At 41.8% G+C, this 20,561-nt stretch overlaps 2 protein-coding genes across 4 annotated transcripts in view; both read left to right on the forward strand.

The window, feature by feature from the left end:
• The window catches only part of zc3h18 (zinc finger CCCH-type containing 18), a 30,066-nt gene extending 21,694 nt beyond the window's left edge, over positions 1-8,372 (forward strand). For 2 of the 3 annotated variants that reach the window (XM_070972732.1, XM_070972734.1), the window contains exons 14-19: positions 553-669; positions 1,226-1,431; positions 2,090-2,307; positions 3,962-4,058; positions 5,084-5,180; positions 7,150-8,372. In XM_070972732.1, the coding sequence (XP_070828833.1) occupies positions 553-669; positions 1,226-1,431; positions 2,090-2,307; positions 3,962-4,058; positions 5,084-5,180; positions 7,150-7,360 (946 nt within the window). In that variant the 3' untranslated portion in view covers positions 7,361-8,372. The remainder of the gene's footprint in view (positions 1-552; positions 670-1,225; positions 1,432-2,089; positions 2,308-3,961; positions 4,059-5,083; positions 5,181-7,149) is intronic. The other variant, XM_070972733.1, reaches the window with a different exon arrangement.
• Positions 8,373-16,309: 7,937 nt separating this feature from the next.
• On the forward strand, positions 16,310-18,095 carry il17c (interleukin 17c). The gene is made up of 3 exons (XM_070972855.1): positions 16,310-16,422; positions 16,520-16,752; positions 17,632-18,095. The coding sequence occupies exons 1-3, from the start codon at positions 16,408-16,410 to the stop codon at positions 17,897-17,899; spliced, it is 516 nt and encodes a 171-aa protein (XP_070828956.1). The 5' UTR covers positions 16,310-16,407; the 3' UTR covers positions 17,900-18,095.
• The last annotated feature ends 2,466 nt before the right edge of the window (positions 18,096-20,561 follow it).

Here is a 20,561-nt window from a genome sequence, read left to right on the forward strand (position 1 = left end):
TCAAGATCAAAGGTCACAGGCATTCACTGTTGGTTTTTGGGCTTTGCCCCTTATGTGCAGCGATTTCTCTATTCTCTGAATCTTTTAATAATATTATGGATTGGAGATGGTGAAATCCTGCAATTACTTACAGTTGAAGAGTTGAGGAGAGCACCTTTTACAATGTGGATCACATCTCTGTTGTTGCATGGGGCTGATTTTCCTGGTTATGTGTTTGCAAATTTGAATATTATATCCTGGTTTCATAAACCTAGATAAGCCCTTATCCCAGTTTTGAGCAACCTGAATGTGCTAGATGAAGTCAAATAACCTCTACACCTTATACAGGTTTCTGATCATTCTCTGCTAGGTTTGTCCGGTGCCTCCTCAATTCAAGTTGCTTAGCAGATAGTAAAACAAAAATGGATGGATGTAAACTGCAACCTGACTGGTTAGCAGAGGCATTCAACTGTCAGAACTTGCAGAACAGGGAGCTGGGTCGTACACTTTGGTTTTCATTTCACAAAAAAAAAAAACCTGCTGTGTTGTCTGTTCTTTGTCTGTCTCTTGCAGGCGAACTGTGAGTGGGAGTGTTAGTGGAAGTGGTAGCAGTTATACTGGTTCTAGCTCCCGATCCAGATCCTCCTCCAACTCCCTGTCACGTTCACGCTCCGGATCCAGGAAATCCAGGTGCTTGCCCCAGTGGACACCCACCACAGACCTTCCTTTCAAGGAACGGATGCTAATCACAAGACTTTTTAAAACTGCCAGACTGGACTGATGTCATTCCGTCTGGTATCAGAAAGGGCTATTTAAACCTAGACACCTCAGCTCTGATAGGAAAGGCTAATGTAACCTTAAGTGAAGGCACTTATAATTGGTGTTTTTTGGGTTTTGGTACTATCCAGTGCTATAATTGTAGCTTATTTATCTGTTGCAGCCACCTTGTGCATCTGTAAGCTTAAATATCCAAAATATAATGTTATTCTAAATGCGTGTAATGAGTCACTCAGAGATGATGACACAGCCTAATATGGATTCTTTTTTTTCTTTTTTTTCTTGCTTTCATGTGCCGTCACAATTGGGAATCCCTCTAGGAAATCCAGGTATGATAGTTATTATTCAGGGTATGTGTAAGTGAGCTTGATGTGTTGTGTACACACACCTGTGATGACGCTGCTCAGTTATCTCCTTTGAGTGTCTGAGAATCGGAAGCTCATGGTCGAACTGTTGTCTCCTGCTGCAGGTCACTGAGCGTGAGCAGTGTGTCGTCAGTGTCATCAGCATCCTCTAGCAGCAGCTCGGTGCGTAGCGCAGATTCAGATGACATGTATGCTGACCTGGCCAGCCCGGTGTCCTCCGCCAGCTCCCGCTCGCCCACACCAAATCACCCCCGCAAGGAGCGAGGCGCTCCGCGGGACCGGCCTCCACATGGAAGAGACAAGAACAGGGGTTAGTGTGAGCAACATGCGGGGTCTCCACCCAGCAGGCACACAGGACACAAAGGCTGGCTGATGCACAACAGTGTTACATGCAAGTGGAAAATTCTCAAACAAAGCAATATTGAAATAATGGACTAGTGAAGACATTCTGAGGGGGGTGGACTTACCAGTGCCCCACCAGCTCTCATGGTAAATTCAGCATAATGTACATTCCCATAGCACTAATTCAATCAGCACAGCAAGTAATGTCATACTCAGCACTCTGCTGCTCTCAGTTCCTCTTTCTAACACAAACCGTTTCATTCACCAAGTAATTCCACCCACTTTTTGTAATAGTATTTTTTATGATAGCAGTTGGACCACCGTCAATTATATTAAATTAAACACTTCCTGTCTATGTTTCAATGTAAAAGCCTACCAGAAAAGATTCTGCTTGCTGCACTACTGGAAAGAGTTTAATAGACAACCTGTGGAGGAAGTGTGCTATTTATTGACAATGGCTTATTTCCATATTTATCCTTCCGCATATTTACATACTTATTTATACTTGGTATAAAATTAGAAAGATTTTAGAATATTTTATGGATTTTCCCAAATTGGAAAATCCAGGTTTGATGATTAGCACTGTGAGGTTTGTCAGTCCCCATTCTTCCCTGTCCTCATCACAGAGAGATCAAAGAAAGATGAACCCTTCAGGGAGGACCGCAGGAAGATCGACCCGTCTGCATCTGGTGCTCCACCACGAGGAGGCAACCCCATGCCCAGATCAGGACCTGGTAGCAGGGGTGGCCACCCATTGCATCCCCCGCCCAGCACCATGGGCCCCCCAGGAAGCTATGGAGGTTCAGGTTCCCACAAGGACATTAAACTCACCCTCCTCAACAAGGTTACTATTCCTCCTCTCTCTCCATTCACACACAAAGTAAACAAAACATATTTTCTCATGTAGTGCTGAGTCTCGCAGATGGTTTAGGTCTTTTGTGCCAAGAAAGTAAGATATTCTAGATAGTTTTTAACAATCGGTAAGGTAATATTAGTTGAAATGAAAGTGTGAAGAAATTGAGACATTTGATGCATAAGTAGTTTTGTCTTTGACACCTGCTGCACATGACAGCATATCCCAACCCAGAGCCATTGGTCTTGATGCTGCCTAGTGTGGGTTCATAGACAGCTTGTTTTGATGTGCCGTATGCTGCTGGTGTGTGTTTAAGTTAAGCATGTTTGCACCTGCACCAGTCTTAAATGAAGCTTCTGGGCTCTCTGTCGAGTGACAAGGCGCTAATGTTTTCAGTCCAGTCTAAATTAAGTGTGATTTCTCAGACAAATAGTTTAACATTTTAGAAAATACACTCATTTGCTTTCTTGCTGAGAGTTATCTCAAGTCTAGACCGTAAGCGTACCAGATGCTCTTGTCATTCGCATGTCTCACACAGCAGATACACTCTCATTTTAATGTGTGCAGCTGTGTGCACCAGCTCTGTGCAAACTCATGCGTGAGCTGCATTTCACTGGAAGAATGACAACCTGAAGCAGTTATTTACGCTTCAGGCTGCATGAGTAAATGAGTGTTTCATGCCCAATAAAACCAAAAAAATATACTTATCTACATTATGCAACCAAGGTGGAGCAGAGTGCTCCGGTTTGTAACCGCACAGACTCTCCCTTCATTTTGGTCCAGCAGCTGGGAAGGAAGACACAGCAATGTTTTGAGTGTTGAAGAGCTACAGTGTTTATTCAGTCTGTAACCTACACTGGACATTTACTTACTGCTGACCTTCCCTCTGCTCCACCTGTCTGCCCTGCCCTGCCCCTCACCTGTGTGTCCTGCAGCACACTCTCTTCCTCAGCCACACACTCGCTGCACACACGCACACTCTTCGCTATTCCTTAAAAGAACCACAGCACAGAAAGTTTGGCTGCTCCTTTGCCGCTCCTTGCTTTGAAATGTGTAAACAAGATTGAACTGGTGTAGACAGTCGCTTCGGTGTCATGAGAATTCTGTCATCATGTGAGCATGCTGCTGATGTGCCATTTGAGGTCTAAACCTGGGGTTAATCTTCACACGAAGTCACTGCTCGCTGCCAAGAACGAGTCCAGTGCATAACCTTCCATAAAGCCACAGCCATGTTGTGTTTTACATGTGCTTTATGCATTGAGCAAGTTCTAACATGTTAATTAGTTAGCTGTAGAGGTGTCGGTAGGTGGATTTTGGTTTTCTTTAGTCAGAACCAGGCTAGCTTTCTGCCCGTTTCCAGTCTTTATGTTATGCTAAGCTAATCGACTCACGCCTCGAGCTTCATATCAAGCATAAAATCATTGGAGAGATATCACCTCTTTCACTCTGTGATAAAGCCAATTTGCATATTTTCCAAAGTGACAGGTTATTCAGGGTTTTCTCTCCGTTCAAACAATGGAGGCACTATTATTATATTATTATAGACATATTTCCTCTGAAAAACACTGCGTACATCGACTGGCAAATGACTTGTGAGTGATTTTTTTTTTTGTGCATGTAGAAAAAATGGATTCTTTCTCTTCAGCAGGGAGATAAGGGCAACAGGAAAAGGTACCTGCCGTCAGACAAAGACAGGCCGGGTTCCCCTCTCAGCAAGAGAATGGCCATGTCTCCAGACAGAGGTGAGGAATGTGCTGACTGACAGCATACGCACATCGTTTCCTGTTAGCACTCCTGAATTCATTCTGTTGGAACGGTTTGGTCAGATTCTCTTGCAATTTCCCCTAAGATAAGATTTTTATTAGGAGCATTTATTCATGATGTTGCAATCTCTAATAACAAGTGTATATAACCCTGGTAAGTTGAGACGCAGTGTAAAAGATAGGCTTTATTTAAAAAGAACAACAACAATATATTTAATGTTTGACCTCATCAGCTTCATTGATTTTTGTAAATATCTGCTTTTTCTGAATTTGGCGCAGCAGCACATTTTAAACAAGTTGCGACAGGATCACAACAACAATAATTAGTTGAAGCAAATAATGTTTCAAAAATCATGAGCAAATGCGATATTCATGATAATAAATCTGATTTGCTTTATGCGGCAGTTCTTCAAACTAGCATTGCCTTTCATCCTGTAATGATCTTGTCACAATGCAAGAGCTGTCCTAATTTATTTTATGATGTTATTGTTTATGATCATCTTAAACCCACCACCGTCATTCTTCAGTCCTCATTGGAGACTGTGATGAAACTTCTGCATCATCTGTAAATAACTAAAAGATCATTTACAGTTAATCCTCAGGTCCCTACGTATGCCAGGTAATGGATTGTGTGTGGCAAATGATTTCAGAATTAACTTTTAAAGCTAACACAGTGTTGATTTTACGACTGTTATTAACGCGTTTACCGTCCATCATCTGCTCCTGTTTTTCTTCCCACAGTCAACATTTATGTTTCCTGCCACAGCTGCTCAGGCAGCAGAGTTGACACAATGCAGGCTTCCCACAATAGCCGGCTCTGTGATTTTATCTTTGCATTCTCTGTGGTCTGATTATTAAATAAACACAATGTGTAAGGTCAGTCTAATGAGCTGTATGGAAGACATAAATCACTTATGTTTTCTGCCTCCATGCAGGCGACAGCCCTGAGCAAATTTATTATGTTTGTCCATCTGTATGTATTTACTGAAACTGGTGTTTTTCAGGTCGTGATAAGAGGATACCAGGCCGACCCCCGCTCTCCCCTCGAATGGATCGGCCCAGAGGCCAAGGCCCCCGACCAGTGCCCCCCCAGGGAGACAGGTTGGTGCAGTCTTGACCATGTGATTGTTGTATGACTGTGATGTTTAAAAGTAGTTCAATAAAAAGGTCATTCAGCTGGAAGTGTGGAAATTCTCCAGTCAACTTTTCTCTCTGACACCTGACACATCATCCTCATCGCCAGCAGAAGTGTCTCAGGCATCACACTCATCAGGGTTTTCGGAGCATGAAGTTTGCCTGACCACATGTGTTTAGGTAAAATGAGGAACATGCCACAGAAGTGGAAGCTCACAAATATTACACCATCTCTGCACGAGTCATAATATTCTCCAATATTCCCCAGTATGAAAATGTGCTTTGTAATAGTGCGTAGGTCAAAATAGATTCAGTTTAGAACGCGTGGACGATAGAGAAAATAATGTGAACACTGTCAGTGTCTAATTTTGTGTCACATTAGGTTCCACAATGGTTGGCGGCACGTATTATCCTCTTTTATATATGTCATGGCTGCACTCACACTCTTTCATTAGTGTAAGCTTAAAGAGGCCTTGGTGGATTTTCTGCCATTTCTTTTTTGTAATTATAGAACTTTTTGGATTTTGACTGCATCAGCACTAAATTGAATGTACAGCGTCATAGATAGCAGCAAGACCCAGTGGACAAGATTTCACCAGTTTCAGTGTCCATACATAGGCCACATATTAACCAAAGTTCCACATCAATTGGTTTCAAGTGGCTGTCACATATTAGCTCATATCTCCTGAAGATACACACCTCTCCGGAGTTTCATGAAGGGGGTTCAAATGGAGGAACTTTGATTGGCTGCAGGCTTTGTGATGATGAAACAAGTATGTGGTTGGTCTCACCCCTTGTGTAAACAAGTGAAAGTAGCTGAGGTGAATGTGAAACCTGAAACCTGCTCATTTATGCTCAGTTGAATAAAAAAGGGCTTGAACCCAGAATCACAGCTTGTGGCTCTATTTGCTGAAACAGATGGAGAGATGTGCACCAGGAATTCTTAAATACATCCCTGAGTTTGTGTGTGAAGTGTAGTGTAGCTAATTTCAAACTAGTGTTTTACTAAGTGGATTCGTGCCATTAAAACTTGGGTTAAGTCAGTCTGTTGAAATGAACCATTAGCTGACCAGTCAAAAGCAACCAACCATGTAAACAGGAAGTCAGTGTAGTTTCACAAGCTGTAACATCCAAGAATTACTGCCAATTCTTTGTCAGCGTATGCATGACTTTGTTTTAATTATCTAGGCCTACAATGATAAAAATATGTTTCAGAGTTTAGAATGACTCTTAACAAGTCATTAGTCTTGTATCGTGATGTTTTGTAACTTGAGTTATATCGAGCTGTTGTGAAATTCAGAATCTTCCCACATCGATCAAGTGTCAGGTCGGATGTGTCATCCACATTCCTTAAGGCTTTTCCTACTCTTCATCCTAACCATGTCATAAATGAGTAAGCTTAGTCAGTTAAGCTATCTGTTTCCGTTAGCTTTGCAACAGTACCGTGCCATATCTGAACCTTTCGTAACAACTAATCTGTACACGAGAACAGGAGGAACCTGTTTTGATTTGGTGATCCATAAATCTCTAGACAACCGATAGGAAGTTACAGCCAGGATTCACCGAACTGATGAACACTGGGCACAACCTGTTAGTCAGGAGGAAATTCTGCTTTATATCGTTAGACTGTTTTCAGCTCTTCATTAATATAAGTGAGTATTGGAGGAAGCAGGAGTTTTGTTTTTTGTTTTTTTTGACAAAATATAGAGTATCACCAGACTTCTCCTTTTAAGTTTTAAGTTACATTAATACTGAACACAGTTCATATGATGATTGTTGTGGGAGAACAATGAGTTAATGACCCTCTCACACCGTCTGATGATTACAGGCCTTTATTTGTATTGTTACCACACATGTAATTGAGTATTTTCTCTTTTCCTTGTATGAGTGGACACGAGTAGAAAATGTGACCCGAACTCTTGTTCCTCTTCCCCAGAAAACGTCCTCTGTCACCACCCCCCAAATCATCTGGGAAAGGCCCAGCAGCGCCGCTGGGCAAGCTGGCCGTGCCGGGCTCCGCCTCGGCCGCCGGCTCGGGCTCCAACAAACCCAGCAACACGCTGTCCCGCCGCGAGGAGCTGCTGAAACAGCTGAAGGCCGTGGAGGACGCCATCGCCCGGAAACGAGCAAAGATCCCCGCCAAATAAAAGGAGGCCCGCTCTTCGCCTGTTCGCCAGTCTGCCTGCCCGTGCGGCCTCGTGAGCCGGAGGAACAGCGTTTTTCCCCTGCCTTCAGTGGACATATGAAAATGTTGTATGGTTCATGTATAAAGGCTATTGTGTAAGTGAACAGGAAGTGGTCGCCATGAACACCATCTTCTCCTCGGTTGCCCTCAGAAGAGGTTCGACTCTGCTCCATTCTAGAGTGTCGTTCACTCCCATCTGCCCGACTTTAGCTCCCCTTAAAAGCCTTCGAATGTCGCAGCTGCAGTTTACCTCATCAACGATACGCAGGAGGAAGCATTTGGGCATTTGGTGAGGGAGGGACGTCTCAGGAATGGAGTGCGCTTTGTGTAGACTTTACAGAAACAGAAGGGTAGTAAGGTGCACTTGATCACTTGCTTCTCACTCTGTTCCTTCAGTGAAAAGGAAGCATCTTCCTCATGTGGTGTGACGAATAACAGATTTCTACACATTGAATCTACTACTTCTGTGTGTCTTTCTCTGCCCCCTTTTATCGTCTTGTTCTCGCATCTTTTCTTTTGTTTCCTCTGTGTGGAGTGATGTGACTGTTGGTTCAGCACTAAAGGGTACTGACAGCCTGCACGCCTTCACAGGGCTTCTTTGTATAAATCTACAAGTTCTTGAGCATCCATAATTGGCCACAGCGGGCCAATCTTTAACCAATGACTCGTCTGCGTTCTGTGTTTTAGGGCAATGTCCATTGTCACACCTTGTTCAATAATAGCAAGTCATCAAATTCTTTCGAGCGTATGATTATAGACAACAGTGATGTGAAGTATTGCTTTTTTTTTTCTTCTTTTTTTTAAAATCTGCAACATTTTGTTTTCTTCTTAGCTCTTCTCAAGTGATAAACTGATGTTTTATTTGTGTCACATTTTTAGTTGGAGGAGTATGAGAGGTGGAACGGGGACATTTAGAGACAAGATATGTCTTGCTTTTGTGACAAAAGCCTTCTAAATAAACTATTTTGATAAAGAGAAGGTCGGCTGCCTGGTTTTTCTCTGCTGTTGGACGGGAGTGAGGGAGTGCATTTGCACATATTTATGAAAGCATTTAGACACAGCCTAAAGAATGTCTGATATATGCTAAAATACACAGAATAAGCACTCAGGGCTTGAACCTCTAGCAAGACGTGCACCAGCCCTTACAGCGTTGCATCATCGTGGCACGGTGTTATGAAATGTCTGATCTATTTCACTACCTTGTGTTTTTATCCAATAAAAACCACTGTGTCATTTCTCTTGAATTTATCAGACTGGTGCACTCACCCCTCTGCCACAGCAAGTTCAGAGTTGACCTTTTGCCATGCTAGCAGCATTTTCTTTGGTCGCTTCTTGGTTTGATCCAGACTGTAAATGACATTCATGGTCCCCAGAGGATCAATACCAATGGCTTCAGTGATGCAACTGAGAGCATCAACCACGAGGCTGATGATTTAAGTTTTTTTTTGTTTTGTTTTTTGGTTTGTTTGTTTTTTCTTTACTACTGGTTGGATTGCCATTAATTTTGTTCATAGCTCGTTAGAGGATGAACTGTTGACCCTCTGACTTCAGATCAGTACATCACATCAAAATACTGTGCTATTCCCATAAGCCTCGGCTGTAGTCTGTGTTTCATGCTTAATAGCCAATGTTAGCATGCTAACACGCTAAACTAAGATTGTGGACCCACTGAATATTTTTAACTGTCGAACATTAGCATGTTAGCACAGCTCTGTATTCTTGTCTAGAGTCACTTTCGCATTCCTTAGAACAGTAGACTCATGTTTCTTGAGAAAGCCGTTTTGGTCAATTTTGGTCCAAGAATTAAACTTTAGGAGTGCCAGCACATTGAAACCTAATGAATTTTAACTGCTTTAAGTTGTCTCTTATAACTACTTAGCATGTAATCATGATGAATAATGTTAATGAGTTCATCATTGAGTCACTGAACTGATGGCTGCCGTAGTTGTTGTTATGCATGAGAGGTATTTTCTGGATGCCTGATGCATTTAGGAATGGCGTTCAGGGTTGTCTCTAAACCATGACTGTTATCTGAAACAAATGAGTATTTTTCAATAACTTGGACATGAGGACCACATTTATTCCTCTGACACTGAAAAATTAACCATTCCCAGGTCAGACTCAGTGTCTGGAGACATTAACCTCTCCTTTCATTTCAATCAAGAGACGATTTAATGGCGGAAGAAACTCACCCATCTGGGTGTTGGTTCTCTGTCTCAGCTTCAGGTCTTGTCTCTGTCCCTCTGTGTGACTCACTTCCTCGAGTCTTACCCCACATCTGTATGTAGTCTGCTCTATTCGGTCATTTAGCTCGACCGCAATATTATGTAGTTTGTTATATGGTGTTCTTTTCCTGAAATGTACTTTAAACCTTCCAGTTTGGCGTCACTATTAAAGAGTGTTTTGTTCAAGTGTTAGGTCAGATATTTTGACCATGTTACAGACACACATTCCTGATGTTGGGATACATCAGTGAAACTAACTTGACATAACGCTAACTTATTTAGGCCTGTTCAAGTTCTTCAGTGACACACTCAACTGCTTTCTTACTCCTAACTTGTTTTCATGTGCATCAGGACGTCTGCCTGTGGCGTTTCATAGGTGCCAGTCAGTTTCAACATGTGATGTTAACATGAGTGGCAGTTCTGCTCTGGACCACAGAAACTCTGAATGTGGTTTAAAAGCTGATACTGCCGTATGACTTGCGCTCGAACTTCAGCAATTTCTGCTTGCGAAGATGGTGCCTTCAACTGCAGTTCCTCTTTTCGTCACAATGCATGCTTTCTCCAAGATCACTTGAAATCTGTTTAAAAAATCCCAACTTCTCTCTGTGGAAACGCACCATGATTTTTCACTCAGAATAGTTCACAACACTTAATCTAAAGTCGTTCACTGTACGGTTTCATTCAAAAGACTGCTGACAGTTCCTGTTGTTACGCATACAGGCTGCGTCTTGTGTAAATATATGGATCGAAAGTCATTTTAATAGATGGAAAAATGGATCCAAAGCTGTTGTCAAGTGGAATGAAAATATTTAATGACACGGCTCCTCTAGACTGCAGATTTTTGGTCTGAATGGATTATATTCAAGTCATTTTGGGGTGTATTGTTTTACAGCCACTGGAGGTAATTTGATCTAACTTTTCCATCATTGGTTTTTAATACAGACATGCTTTGGTAATCAAATTTGAGGACCCATTTATTACTTTGAAGCAAACAATAAGGAGATTATTTCAGATTTAGAAATGTGAAAAAATGTGAAAATAAAAAAAAAAAATTTATATAAAAATTAATGAAAGACTAAAACACCATGATCTCTGAAAAGACATACTTAACATGTTTCCATGAAAGGACGTGAAATCAACGTAGTCTCTGATAATGCAACCAGCTGATTTGCTGAGAGCAAAACCAAACCGTTAACCACAATTAGCATGAAGATTAAAAAAATGACCAGTGAAGACTTCTCTTTAAAAAGTAGACCTAAAGCCTGAACGCTTTCGTCTAAAGCTTTAGGGTTTATTCAAATGAACTTGGGCTTTTAATCACATTCGTCCTGAATAATAACAACAGCGCTGAGCTGCGTCCTCATTACGAGACGTTTCTCCACACAGACTCTCTGTAACACACTGACTGGAGAGAAACCTGTACTGACATGATCCTTAAATGTGTTATTCATGTCTAATGAACTAGAAGGTGTGCTTTCATGAAGGTATAGTCACATTTTGGAGGTTGTTTTGCAGCAAATCTTCATTCAGTCTCTTTTCTAAACAGCAGTAAATGAGCACAGATTCTGTTGTCTCCATGTCAGCAGCTGTCATGAAATGTAGAGCAAACCAAGACAGTTGTATCACTGCTCTTTTACGTCTTCTGACTAGTAATGTCTTACTGGCTCAGTTGCCATTAGCTGCCAGCTCCAGTTTCCCAGAAGTCCCTGCTCTGCGTACGTGCACAAAGATGTCGGTGTTCATGTCTGCAGAGGCTTCACACTGTTAAATACACTCCAAGGGGACTGACCAGTGGAAAGTTAACTGTGAATGCCCCTAACACACCCATGCTGACAAGAGGACATCCCCGTCTCTTCATAGATGGACCTTCACACTGACAAAATGTCCCACTGCCCTCATACATACACACACACAGTGAGACAGCCACACCACCAGCCAACAAACAAACAGTGTCAGTACTTGTTTGTTGTGTCACAGTAGATCTTGTTACCGCGCAGACCTGTTACTGAACGTAAAGAAAAAGGTCTCAATGATTTCTTTATTAGCGTGTGTGTGCATTATGTGTGTGCAAAAATCAATCAGTGCGTCTTGTGTGCATTCAAGCCGCACTGATTGATTTTTCATATTACCAACTGAAGAACAAAGTAATGTGAAAGAGGCCGATCGCAGTGATGAGCCCGGAGGCTTCAGCACTGGAACATGTTTTGCTGGTGAAGCCATAATGAGCATGAGGGATGGGAGAGAGGCCCCCTGGTGCCCCCATGTTAAAAAAAAGAGAAAAAAAAAGAAAAGCAGCATAAGTGCCGTCTTCAGTGCCCCTATGTGGATACGAAATGATAAAGTATCCCCTAGGAAGTCCTTTCGGTGGAGAAAACTTGATTCAGTGGGCGGACCGACATGTTAGAAAAGGGTTTAGAACTGTTTCTCAGTAGATGCACTGGTCGCCGCATGCAGCTGGTGCCTGTCTGATTTATTTTGTGCCTCTACCCCTCAAAAGGCCTGAGTTTGCCTCTTTGTGTTTTGGGTTGTTAAATCGCTCTCAGATTAACATGAACTGGTGAACATGAAGGAGCATTTAGCAGCTTAAAATACATATTTTTGCCTTATTTTCATCTTCTGTTTTACTTTCTGCTCTTATAAACCCTATTTATATTAGTACATTTACATTATTTATCTCTTTAATTTTGCTTGTGAAAAGGAGAAACTCAGAATCTTTTTTCAATCTGCTCAACATTTGCTCCAGTCTCAGCAGCAGAAACTCAGGAGAAAAGCCCAGACTGACCAATCACGGTTCTTGAGGTCTCCATGTGGTAACGCCATAGCTGCCTCAACATGCAGCTGTTTTTGGGGAGGTGAAGCCTATGTCCTAGTCATGGAGCCTATGCAGGTAGCTGCCATAACTGCACTGTAAATGAAGCTGAAGTTAAATTTTCGTCAGAGAAAATTTCCCATGAACGAGCTGTGCATACACATAAACTTTCAACATGCATCATTTGTCCGGTGGTGACATATATGGTTGGTTATGGTTGTATAGTCCTGCAGTGAAAAGCATACACTGATGGAGTGTGCACAAAAAAAACAAGGCAGATCAGAGAATGGGAGAGACAAAACAAAACAGCAGCCTGGTGTTGCCCTCCGGCAGCTGTTGGTCTTATGACCCTCGTCCATCAAAAGAAAGGAGGAAGTTGTGTAATGATGTTACAAAGCCACAAAGTCCACAGGAGGAAGTTGAGGTGGTTAGAGGTATCACCAAAATGTCTGACTTCTACATGGGAGACTGCTGTTGGTTTCCTGTTTCCTACCAGCAGTCAGTATTGTTGTTTTTTCTTTTTACCAGGAACTGTAATTTTTGCCCGACCTGAACCAATCAGTTATTATTTCAATCCTGATGAGGAAGGTCACCTGGCATTAATGAAATAGTTACCAAAATGTTCCCCTAATCTCAATCATGTCGTCATAGTGCCTGCATTGAACCAAAACCAGTATCAGATCAGCTGACGAGTTGAAGTTTGTAAGAGTAACAATAGGTTTAGAGAGGCACCAACAAATGATGTTATCCTACGTCAGATCAAAAAACACCTACATGTGTCATTCTGGATGCCACTTACAAACAAACTTTTCTGTGGTTGAAGTTAATAAGTGATGAGGCCATAAATCCCCTATAACGGGAAATATGTTCAACATGCACTCCGGCTCCCTCCCACAGACCGAAAAAACGCTCATTAGGTTAATTGGTGACTGTAAAATTGCCCCTAGGTGTGAGTGTGAATGGTTGTGTGTTTGTGCCCTGCGATCGACTGGCGACCGGTCCAGGGTGTAGCCCTCCTCTCGCCCGTTGACGGCTGGGATACGCAGTATAGAAAATGGATGGATGGATGGATGTTCAACATGGAAATAATCACGTGCAGATATATTTCAATTAAATTAAAGCCGACAAACAAAAACCATGTGAGTTCCATTTAGTGTTTTACACCTGGTCAAATCCAATCCAACATGTAAAAGGAGTGATTTATATTTTTCCTGAGATGACTAATGATTTACAGCGTTCAGTCCCAGTGCAGACAGTAGTGCGACTCTGTTGAATCAAAAATGAAAGTAAGGTTGGAGTTGTAGACTTTTATGCAGGACTGGAGTTGGTGTCCTGTCACAGACCTGCAATTAGTGTCTATCCTTTAGCTTAGTTTTAGTTTTAGTTGCCTAACCATACTTTTTTGTAGTGTTCGCACACTGTTTACCGTGCACACCCAGCAGACATGAGCATTAGCAATTATTTGGACGACACTCTCCTTTAAGGTCTGTTTTGGTCTACACCAAATGCTGAGAGAGAGAAGTGTCTTCAGCTGCTAAATGCCCCCCATGTTCACTAATTAGTCGTTAACTTTATCACTGTATGCACTCAGTGTACGGTGGTTTTATCTGGGCTTTTCTTGCTGGTGACTGCTGTGGAAAACAGGATCGATGAGAGCCGTGGGAATGAACCAAAACAAAAAAAATGGGCAATAAAATCAAAACAATGGGCTGAAAGAAGACAAAAAGCTCCAGAGAAACGATTGCAGCTCCAGAATTGGATGATAATTTTCTGTGTTTGTCACTACTCGCAACAGCTTTCATATTACAAAAAGTCAGTTTTTCCATTATAAACATAAAAATGTCAGCTGGTGTAGCTTTAATTCCTATTCCAGTTGCAAATAAATTGACTGTTTTTGATGTCCACACACACACATACACACACACACGCAGGAAACTTCTCCCTTCTTGAGGGCATTGATTGAGGTTGATTTGAGTTTTAGACATTAGACATAATACCTCACTGAAAAAATGCACTTTACCCTGAATGGCTGTGAGAAAAACACGGACTTGGATGTCATTCAAACAATAAATGAATGTGTTTGTTTTTCTGTTATATCAGGTGGATCTGAAACCAGATAGTGAGAGAGAGAGATCTGTGATCCTTTACGATTGGAGTTGCCACGCGGGTGACTGCTCAAACAGCGTAGCTATAATCACAGATCATAACATGACAGCAGAATTCATACTAAGACGACAACAAAGACTTCCTTCAGCCACAGGACCAATGAGCTGTAACCACAAAGGGTGCTATTAATAGCTGCCATCCAATCTTTCTCAGAGGAGACTTGGCATTGTTCCAGGACCTGCTTTACAAACGTCTGCTGGAAATTCTCCTGGCAGAAAAACAGAGCGAGATAAAAAAAATACATATAGAAAAAATAACTAATCCTGCTATTTTGGGATCTGAGTCTGGTTTGTTATAATGCTGTATTCAGACATGTTATATTACCTCGTCAGCACTGGCGTCTGACTCAGCGAGGGTGGGCTGTGGGCACAGACCTGGAATTTCTCATGTTCAGGATGCATCCTCATCCTGGAATTTCTCAACTTCATACAACCCCTTGTGTTTTTATAGAGGTCTTTTCATTTGTTTACGTAAGACAGACCTGAAGAGCGTTAAAGAGCCTTTGTGTTCTTTTTTTTACATTTGATCGTCACAGAATCAGAGCTGCACGCTTTTTGTTTTTTGTATTTCGTTCCTCTTTTTACGCTCATTCTGCGTTTATGTCTTTTAAGTCAACGGCTCGTGTTCTAAATAAATACATAAATGAATAACTTTTCAACTTCCTGAAGCAAACAAACTGAAACTGTTTCTGAATGAAACAGCTAATCAAGTTTTCATTGTTTTCTTTCTGAGTGGAATGAATAAGTACATCTCAGAGTGTTCCAAAGCAAACAAATAAAAAATATTTTTTCTAAAACAAAATGATTAAAGGTTATTTTACTTCTGAGAGACCTGAATAAATAAATACACACATGTGTTCTTTAACAAATAAATGTAATTAAGGAAGGGAGAAAGTTCCTTTTGTTCTGAAGTACACACATAAACAAATGAATAAATAAAATTTAGCTGACCTTTTATCTCAGTGTCAAAAGTCCTGAAATAAACAGGTAAATAGATCAGGGTTACCTAAATCACCTAAATCTACCTAATCTTGACCCTACATGCACGTGCACGCACGCATGCACACGCACACTAGATAACAGCTAATGTTGATGTCTGGTGATAATTTACTAATAAAGTAAAGTCTTACTCTAAACTGGCGAACAACACACAGGCACTTACACTTCAACACACACACGCGCGCGCGCACAAAGCCAGTGACAGGTTGTGAGATCAACCTGCTGGTAGTTCTGAAGGTTATTGAGTCACGTTAGTTGAGGTCAAGAGGTCACTCTCGGGCTGTGAGCGAGCGGCTCTTTAGCAACAGTCTCCAGTTTCAACACAAATTTGCGTCTGATCTTTTCTCAAGCGCGCTCAAGCGTGTGTGTGTGTGTGTGTGTGTGTGTGTGTGTGTGTGTGTGTGTGTGTGTGTGTGTGTGTGTGTGTGTGTTACAGCTCTCTTTATGAGAAGCTGTTTGAGCCTTAGCGCTTCAAAGAGCTTCAAAGGGCTGTGTGAGGGTTCAGACCTGGTTTAGAGGGTCAGGTATTTGGCTGTGATCGCTCAGGTGAGGGAAGGGGGCTGGGCGTGGCATTACCTCAGTGAGCGCCCTCACGTGTGGTGCACATTCCTATGACAGCACGCGAGTAGCCTTCACACTTATACTGAAGGCAACTTTCACTTAAAAGAGGAAGTAGAAGAAGTAAATAGTATTTCCATTTCCTCATGCCGCCGGTTTTTCCCAGGCGCACCGATAAATAGTAGAGCATGGTGGCAAGTTCCAGCAAAGCGGATCCGCTCTTTAACGGTCAGTGAGAGGACAGACACAGAGGATGGACGTGAAGCAGGTGAGTGACAAAGACAGGACGGGGTCTGCTGCTGTGAGCGGCTGCTCTCTGCGTCCTCCATCACTTCAGCTCTGTCTGTCTGTCTGTCCCGACACAGATTCTCATCTTCGGACTTCTCGTGCATGTGAGAACGTGCAGTGGGAACCGGTGCTACGACGACCGCGAGCTGAGTGAGGCGGCAAACAGGAAGCTGACGAGCCGCTACCAGCAGCCTCCAGACCTCGCACCTGCAGCGGCACCTGACTCACCTGCCTCCTGCCCGGTGGCACTGTACCAGCAGCAGCCGCCGCAGCACATCAGCGGCAGGTCGCTGTCCCCCTGGAGATACGTGTAAGTGACATTTCAGATATTAACACGACACCATTTAAAGTCCTCATTTAGAGCTTTTAAGAAGGATCAGGGGATTTTTAATCAAACCATATTTGGCCCCCTAATGATATCGAAGACCTAACGGGATTAAGGGAAATGTCATAGTTGATATGCGCTTCTCGCTTATATACGAAATGTCATTTCAATTTTATTCAAGTTTTCAAACATAACAAAACTATGTCAGGGTAAGGAAATTGTCTTTAAACTGATACTGAAGGCGTCCTGACTGTTTGCATATGATGGACAGGAAGCCGCCATAAAAACCAGGCATTACGCATCGTAAAGCTTCAGCGAAACTACAACTCTTAATGGGAAGTTTACTTTACTACTGTCCCCATATGCGTCGTGCTGCATTTGCGTACTTGCATCAGCCTTAAACCTTCGTGGTTATCAGTGGTAGTGATTTTTACAGTTGGCTCCGGGCTTCGAGCGCCGGTGACGCGCTCAGGTGCGGCACACCCCGGTTCCACAGAGGGAAAGTCCCCTCACAGCTCTGTTTGCACACAACCGCTGGGAATGACGCGAATGCTTGTCTTAGGATATGTGTTATCGCTACTGGGTTGCACTTTAATAACTGACTGACTTTTTCCTCCTGTGAGTTTGCGCTGAGATGTCTTTTGGATTTAATGTGCAGGTTTTGTTTGAAGATGCAAAGTGCAGAAATGAAAACCCTGTATCTCCAAAAACACGTTGTAGATTGATTTATTTGCTCTATTAATGAAGAAAAAGAAAGATTTAGCCTTTCCAACAAAGCATTTTATTGGATGTTGCCTATCTCAGTCACGTCTCCTCACTGTCCCTGGATCAGCTGCTCAACCTAGTGTTCTTGTTCCTTTCCAGCCTTGTAACATTGAAGGATCACTACCCTTCCACCTACGCTGAGGCTCAGTGCCTGTGTTCAGGATGCATCCTCATCCAGGATAACTCAGGCCCGGAGAAGACGCCGCTCTCAGTGGAGAGCTTTGACTACAACTCAGTGCCCATAAAGCAGAGCAGGGTGTTTCTCAAGAGGGAGCCCTGCAGGGACGGCAAGAAGTACCGTCTGAAGCCGGTGACTCTGGAAGTAGCTGTGGGCTGTACCTGCGCCAGAGTCAAGACCTCCTCATAGAGGGGAACTATCCAGACCTGCTGTCGCTGTGGCATACTACAGTTTATATCGCATTTGTTTTAAAATGCACCGAGTTCTCTGCAAAATCCATCTCAGGGGTGTCAAGTGCTGCAGTGAGACTGTTGGCTCAGAGGTCACATCGGTCCATTCATGACGGCGCTAACCTGAACACACAGCCGACACCCCTGAGATCATTAATGAGGCTTCAAAAGTCACAATAGCTTATTTTTACAGGCCTATGTATTGTCACAACGATGACATCATAATTGATACATCTACAATGTGTTTTGTAGGTCATTGTAGGCCCTGTTTACTCTTCATTATGACATGTTATAGCTCTGCATAGTGCAGCGAAAGTAAAGTGGGTATTTTACTCTGTATTCTTCTCATATTGATGGCCTTGTCATCGAAGAAATTTGCTATTGTATAGTTGTGTAATATAATAATTTAACTGCTATTAATATTTTAATAATTATCTATTTATTTGGTTTGTTTTGCAAGTGGCATCTTTAGAATGCTTGTCAGTGGATGAAGAAGACTTATTTATTTATGTTGAATATCTTGTAGGTTTGTCCCAGTGGGACTTTACAGGTCTAATGAGGACTTTAAAGTTCAGCTTCTTTGAAGCAAAATAAAGAAAATTTTAAAGAAAATTAAGTATCTCTGTTTCTATATTCGAAGCTCAGGAGTCAGGTATTCCTTTCAGTATGTTTATTCAGGATTTGTAGGTTCCAGGTTCAGTGTTGTTGTTCAGTCCAGCAGCCTTTTCTGCCAGTGTAGTAAGCGAGAGTGTGTTCTTAAAATGAAATGAAAAAAGGTTTATTTGACATTATCAGAAGGAGGACATAAAATTACACACCAGTAAGATAATAACATAATATAAAGCCCTAGACTTATTGTACTGTATGTATTTGTATTGTGGTCCTTAGTGTAAAGTCTATCTACCAAAGATGCAGGAGTCGGTAACTAAACGACATCATCCTATACTATCAATAAAATTACTTCAGGTCAGAAATCCATAAAATAAGATAATAAAAAAAAAGAAAACACAGGTCACATCTCCTGTGGTTTGTGTTTACTATTTTACAACCACAACGTATAAATCACACCGTACATACATGATAGAGACTATTAATGATAATATAACAATTATGAATAACGACAACTATAACTGAGAAATAAACTGTGCAGTTCCAGCATGAGTCAGGCTATAGATCACTGAAAATGGGAGTACGAGCAAGCCCGCCTACATACTCTTTAAATACTGTGCAGTATTATGGAATATATCTTTGTCACATTCACTTAAAATCTGTTAGATTACAGAACACAAAGGTGACGACAGAGTTATGCAGCGGCTTTAAATATGCCCAAACACTAAACTGCCCCATTGGTGAAAAGGTGAATAATTTAACATGACACCAGCTGCCAATGCAGCACTTACCAAATGCTGTCTTCTTTGCTCGTGTTTTGGGTCTGTCTTGTGCAACCATTCACACAGTTTTAGTCTTTTTTCACACAGGACATGTTGACATGAGACAGTGAGAAAAGCACAGGTGTAAACGATAAAATGACTGATGGCAGAACTCCATGTAACCGCGTCAGCTTCACGCTCTGGTGCTGTGCATGCTGGCTCACTGTCACACCGTCACACCGTCACGGCTGACTGGGACACTTGAATGGAACAAACAGCCAGCGCTCATGTTATTAGTGACACCTGTGTCTTTTCTACTGTGACATGCTGAATGGAGCTGCCCCCATAGGTGTTCAGTGGAGTTGATGTCTGGTGAGTGTTAAGATGTTAATGATTCACATTATTTTCATACACATCAAATCAGTCAGGGTACCCCGCTCTCTGCAAGGAAGCACAAGAATTCACTGTTTCTCGGCTCATTGAGTTTTATTTGTTTATATTTTGCCCTGTTTGAACATTGCTGACATTGCTCTTCGCTTCTGCAGAGATGATTCAAACATCTAAAACCTCCGACCGCACAGTGAGAGGAAGCACACTCTTATTATGTAACACGGTCTTTTTGCATAGTTACTGTTTCAGTCGAAAAGTGTATTTTCAGTCAAGTTCTTTATCAACTCATTTGAATGGATTATGATGTTTCCCTCGACAAAACTCAAACAGCTCTTTTGACTGTCAAAGTAAAAAAAAAAAACCTTTATGTATACTTCTGGCTGACCATGTTTAGGTATCCAGTTCAGTTCGTGTTTTGTGAAATTCTGTAAAGTATCTTTCAATTCCATTTTTTTTGTGATTTCCTCTTTGGAGCTAAAACAACTCACAATTTAGAATTTTGTGAAAATATTTTTAGTTTAGATTTTACAGCATGTCCACTGTAGTGGTCTAACAGAATGATTTTACGAAATCATAATAGGCTGACAAGAAAACAAGAATGTCAATCCATTTTTTAAATGAAACTGAACATTTGACCTGTATCTTTTGTTGAACTACTAAACAAAACTGACATTTTTAAACATTCATAACATTGCTATTATTTTTCCTAACAAAAAGTTTAACTGAACTCTGACTCCAATTGTTATGATTCCTGACATGTTCATAAACGAGAAAATATATGATTACCATACTTAAAAAAAAAACTATATCTTAACGATATTTGACTTATCTTTTCTCTTTTCCTGGCATCTGCGTTTTGCT

This window comes from Chaetodon trifascialis, chromosome 10 (assembly GCF_039877785.1).
Source record: "Chaetodon trifascialis isolate fChaTrf1 chromosome 10, fChaTrf1.hap1, whole genome shotgun sequence".
Lineage (NCBI taxonomy): Eukaryota > Metazoa > Chordata > Actinopteri > Chaetodontiformes > Chaetodontidae > Chaetodon > Chaetodon trifascialis.

Excerpts from the sequence above, each read along its gene's own strand:
- il17c (XM_070972855.1), top strand. Across the intron at positions 16,753-17,631 it reads CTGTCCCCCTGGAGATACGT|CCTTGTAACATTGAAGGATC; the intron begins GTAAGTGACATT and ends GTTCCTTTCCAG.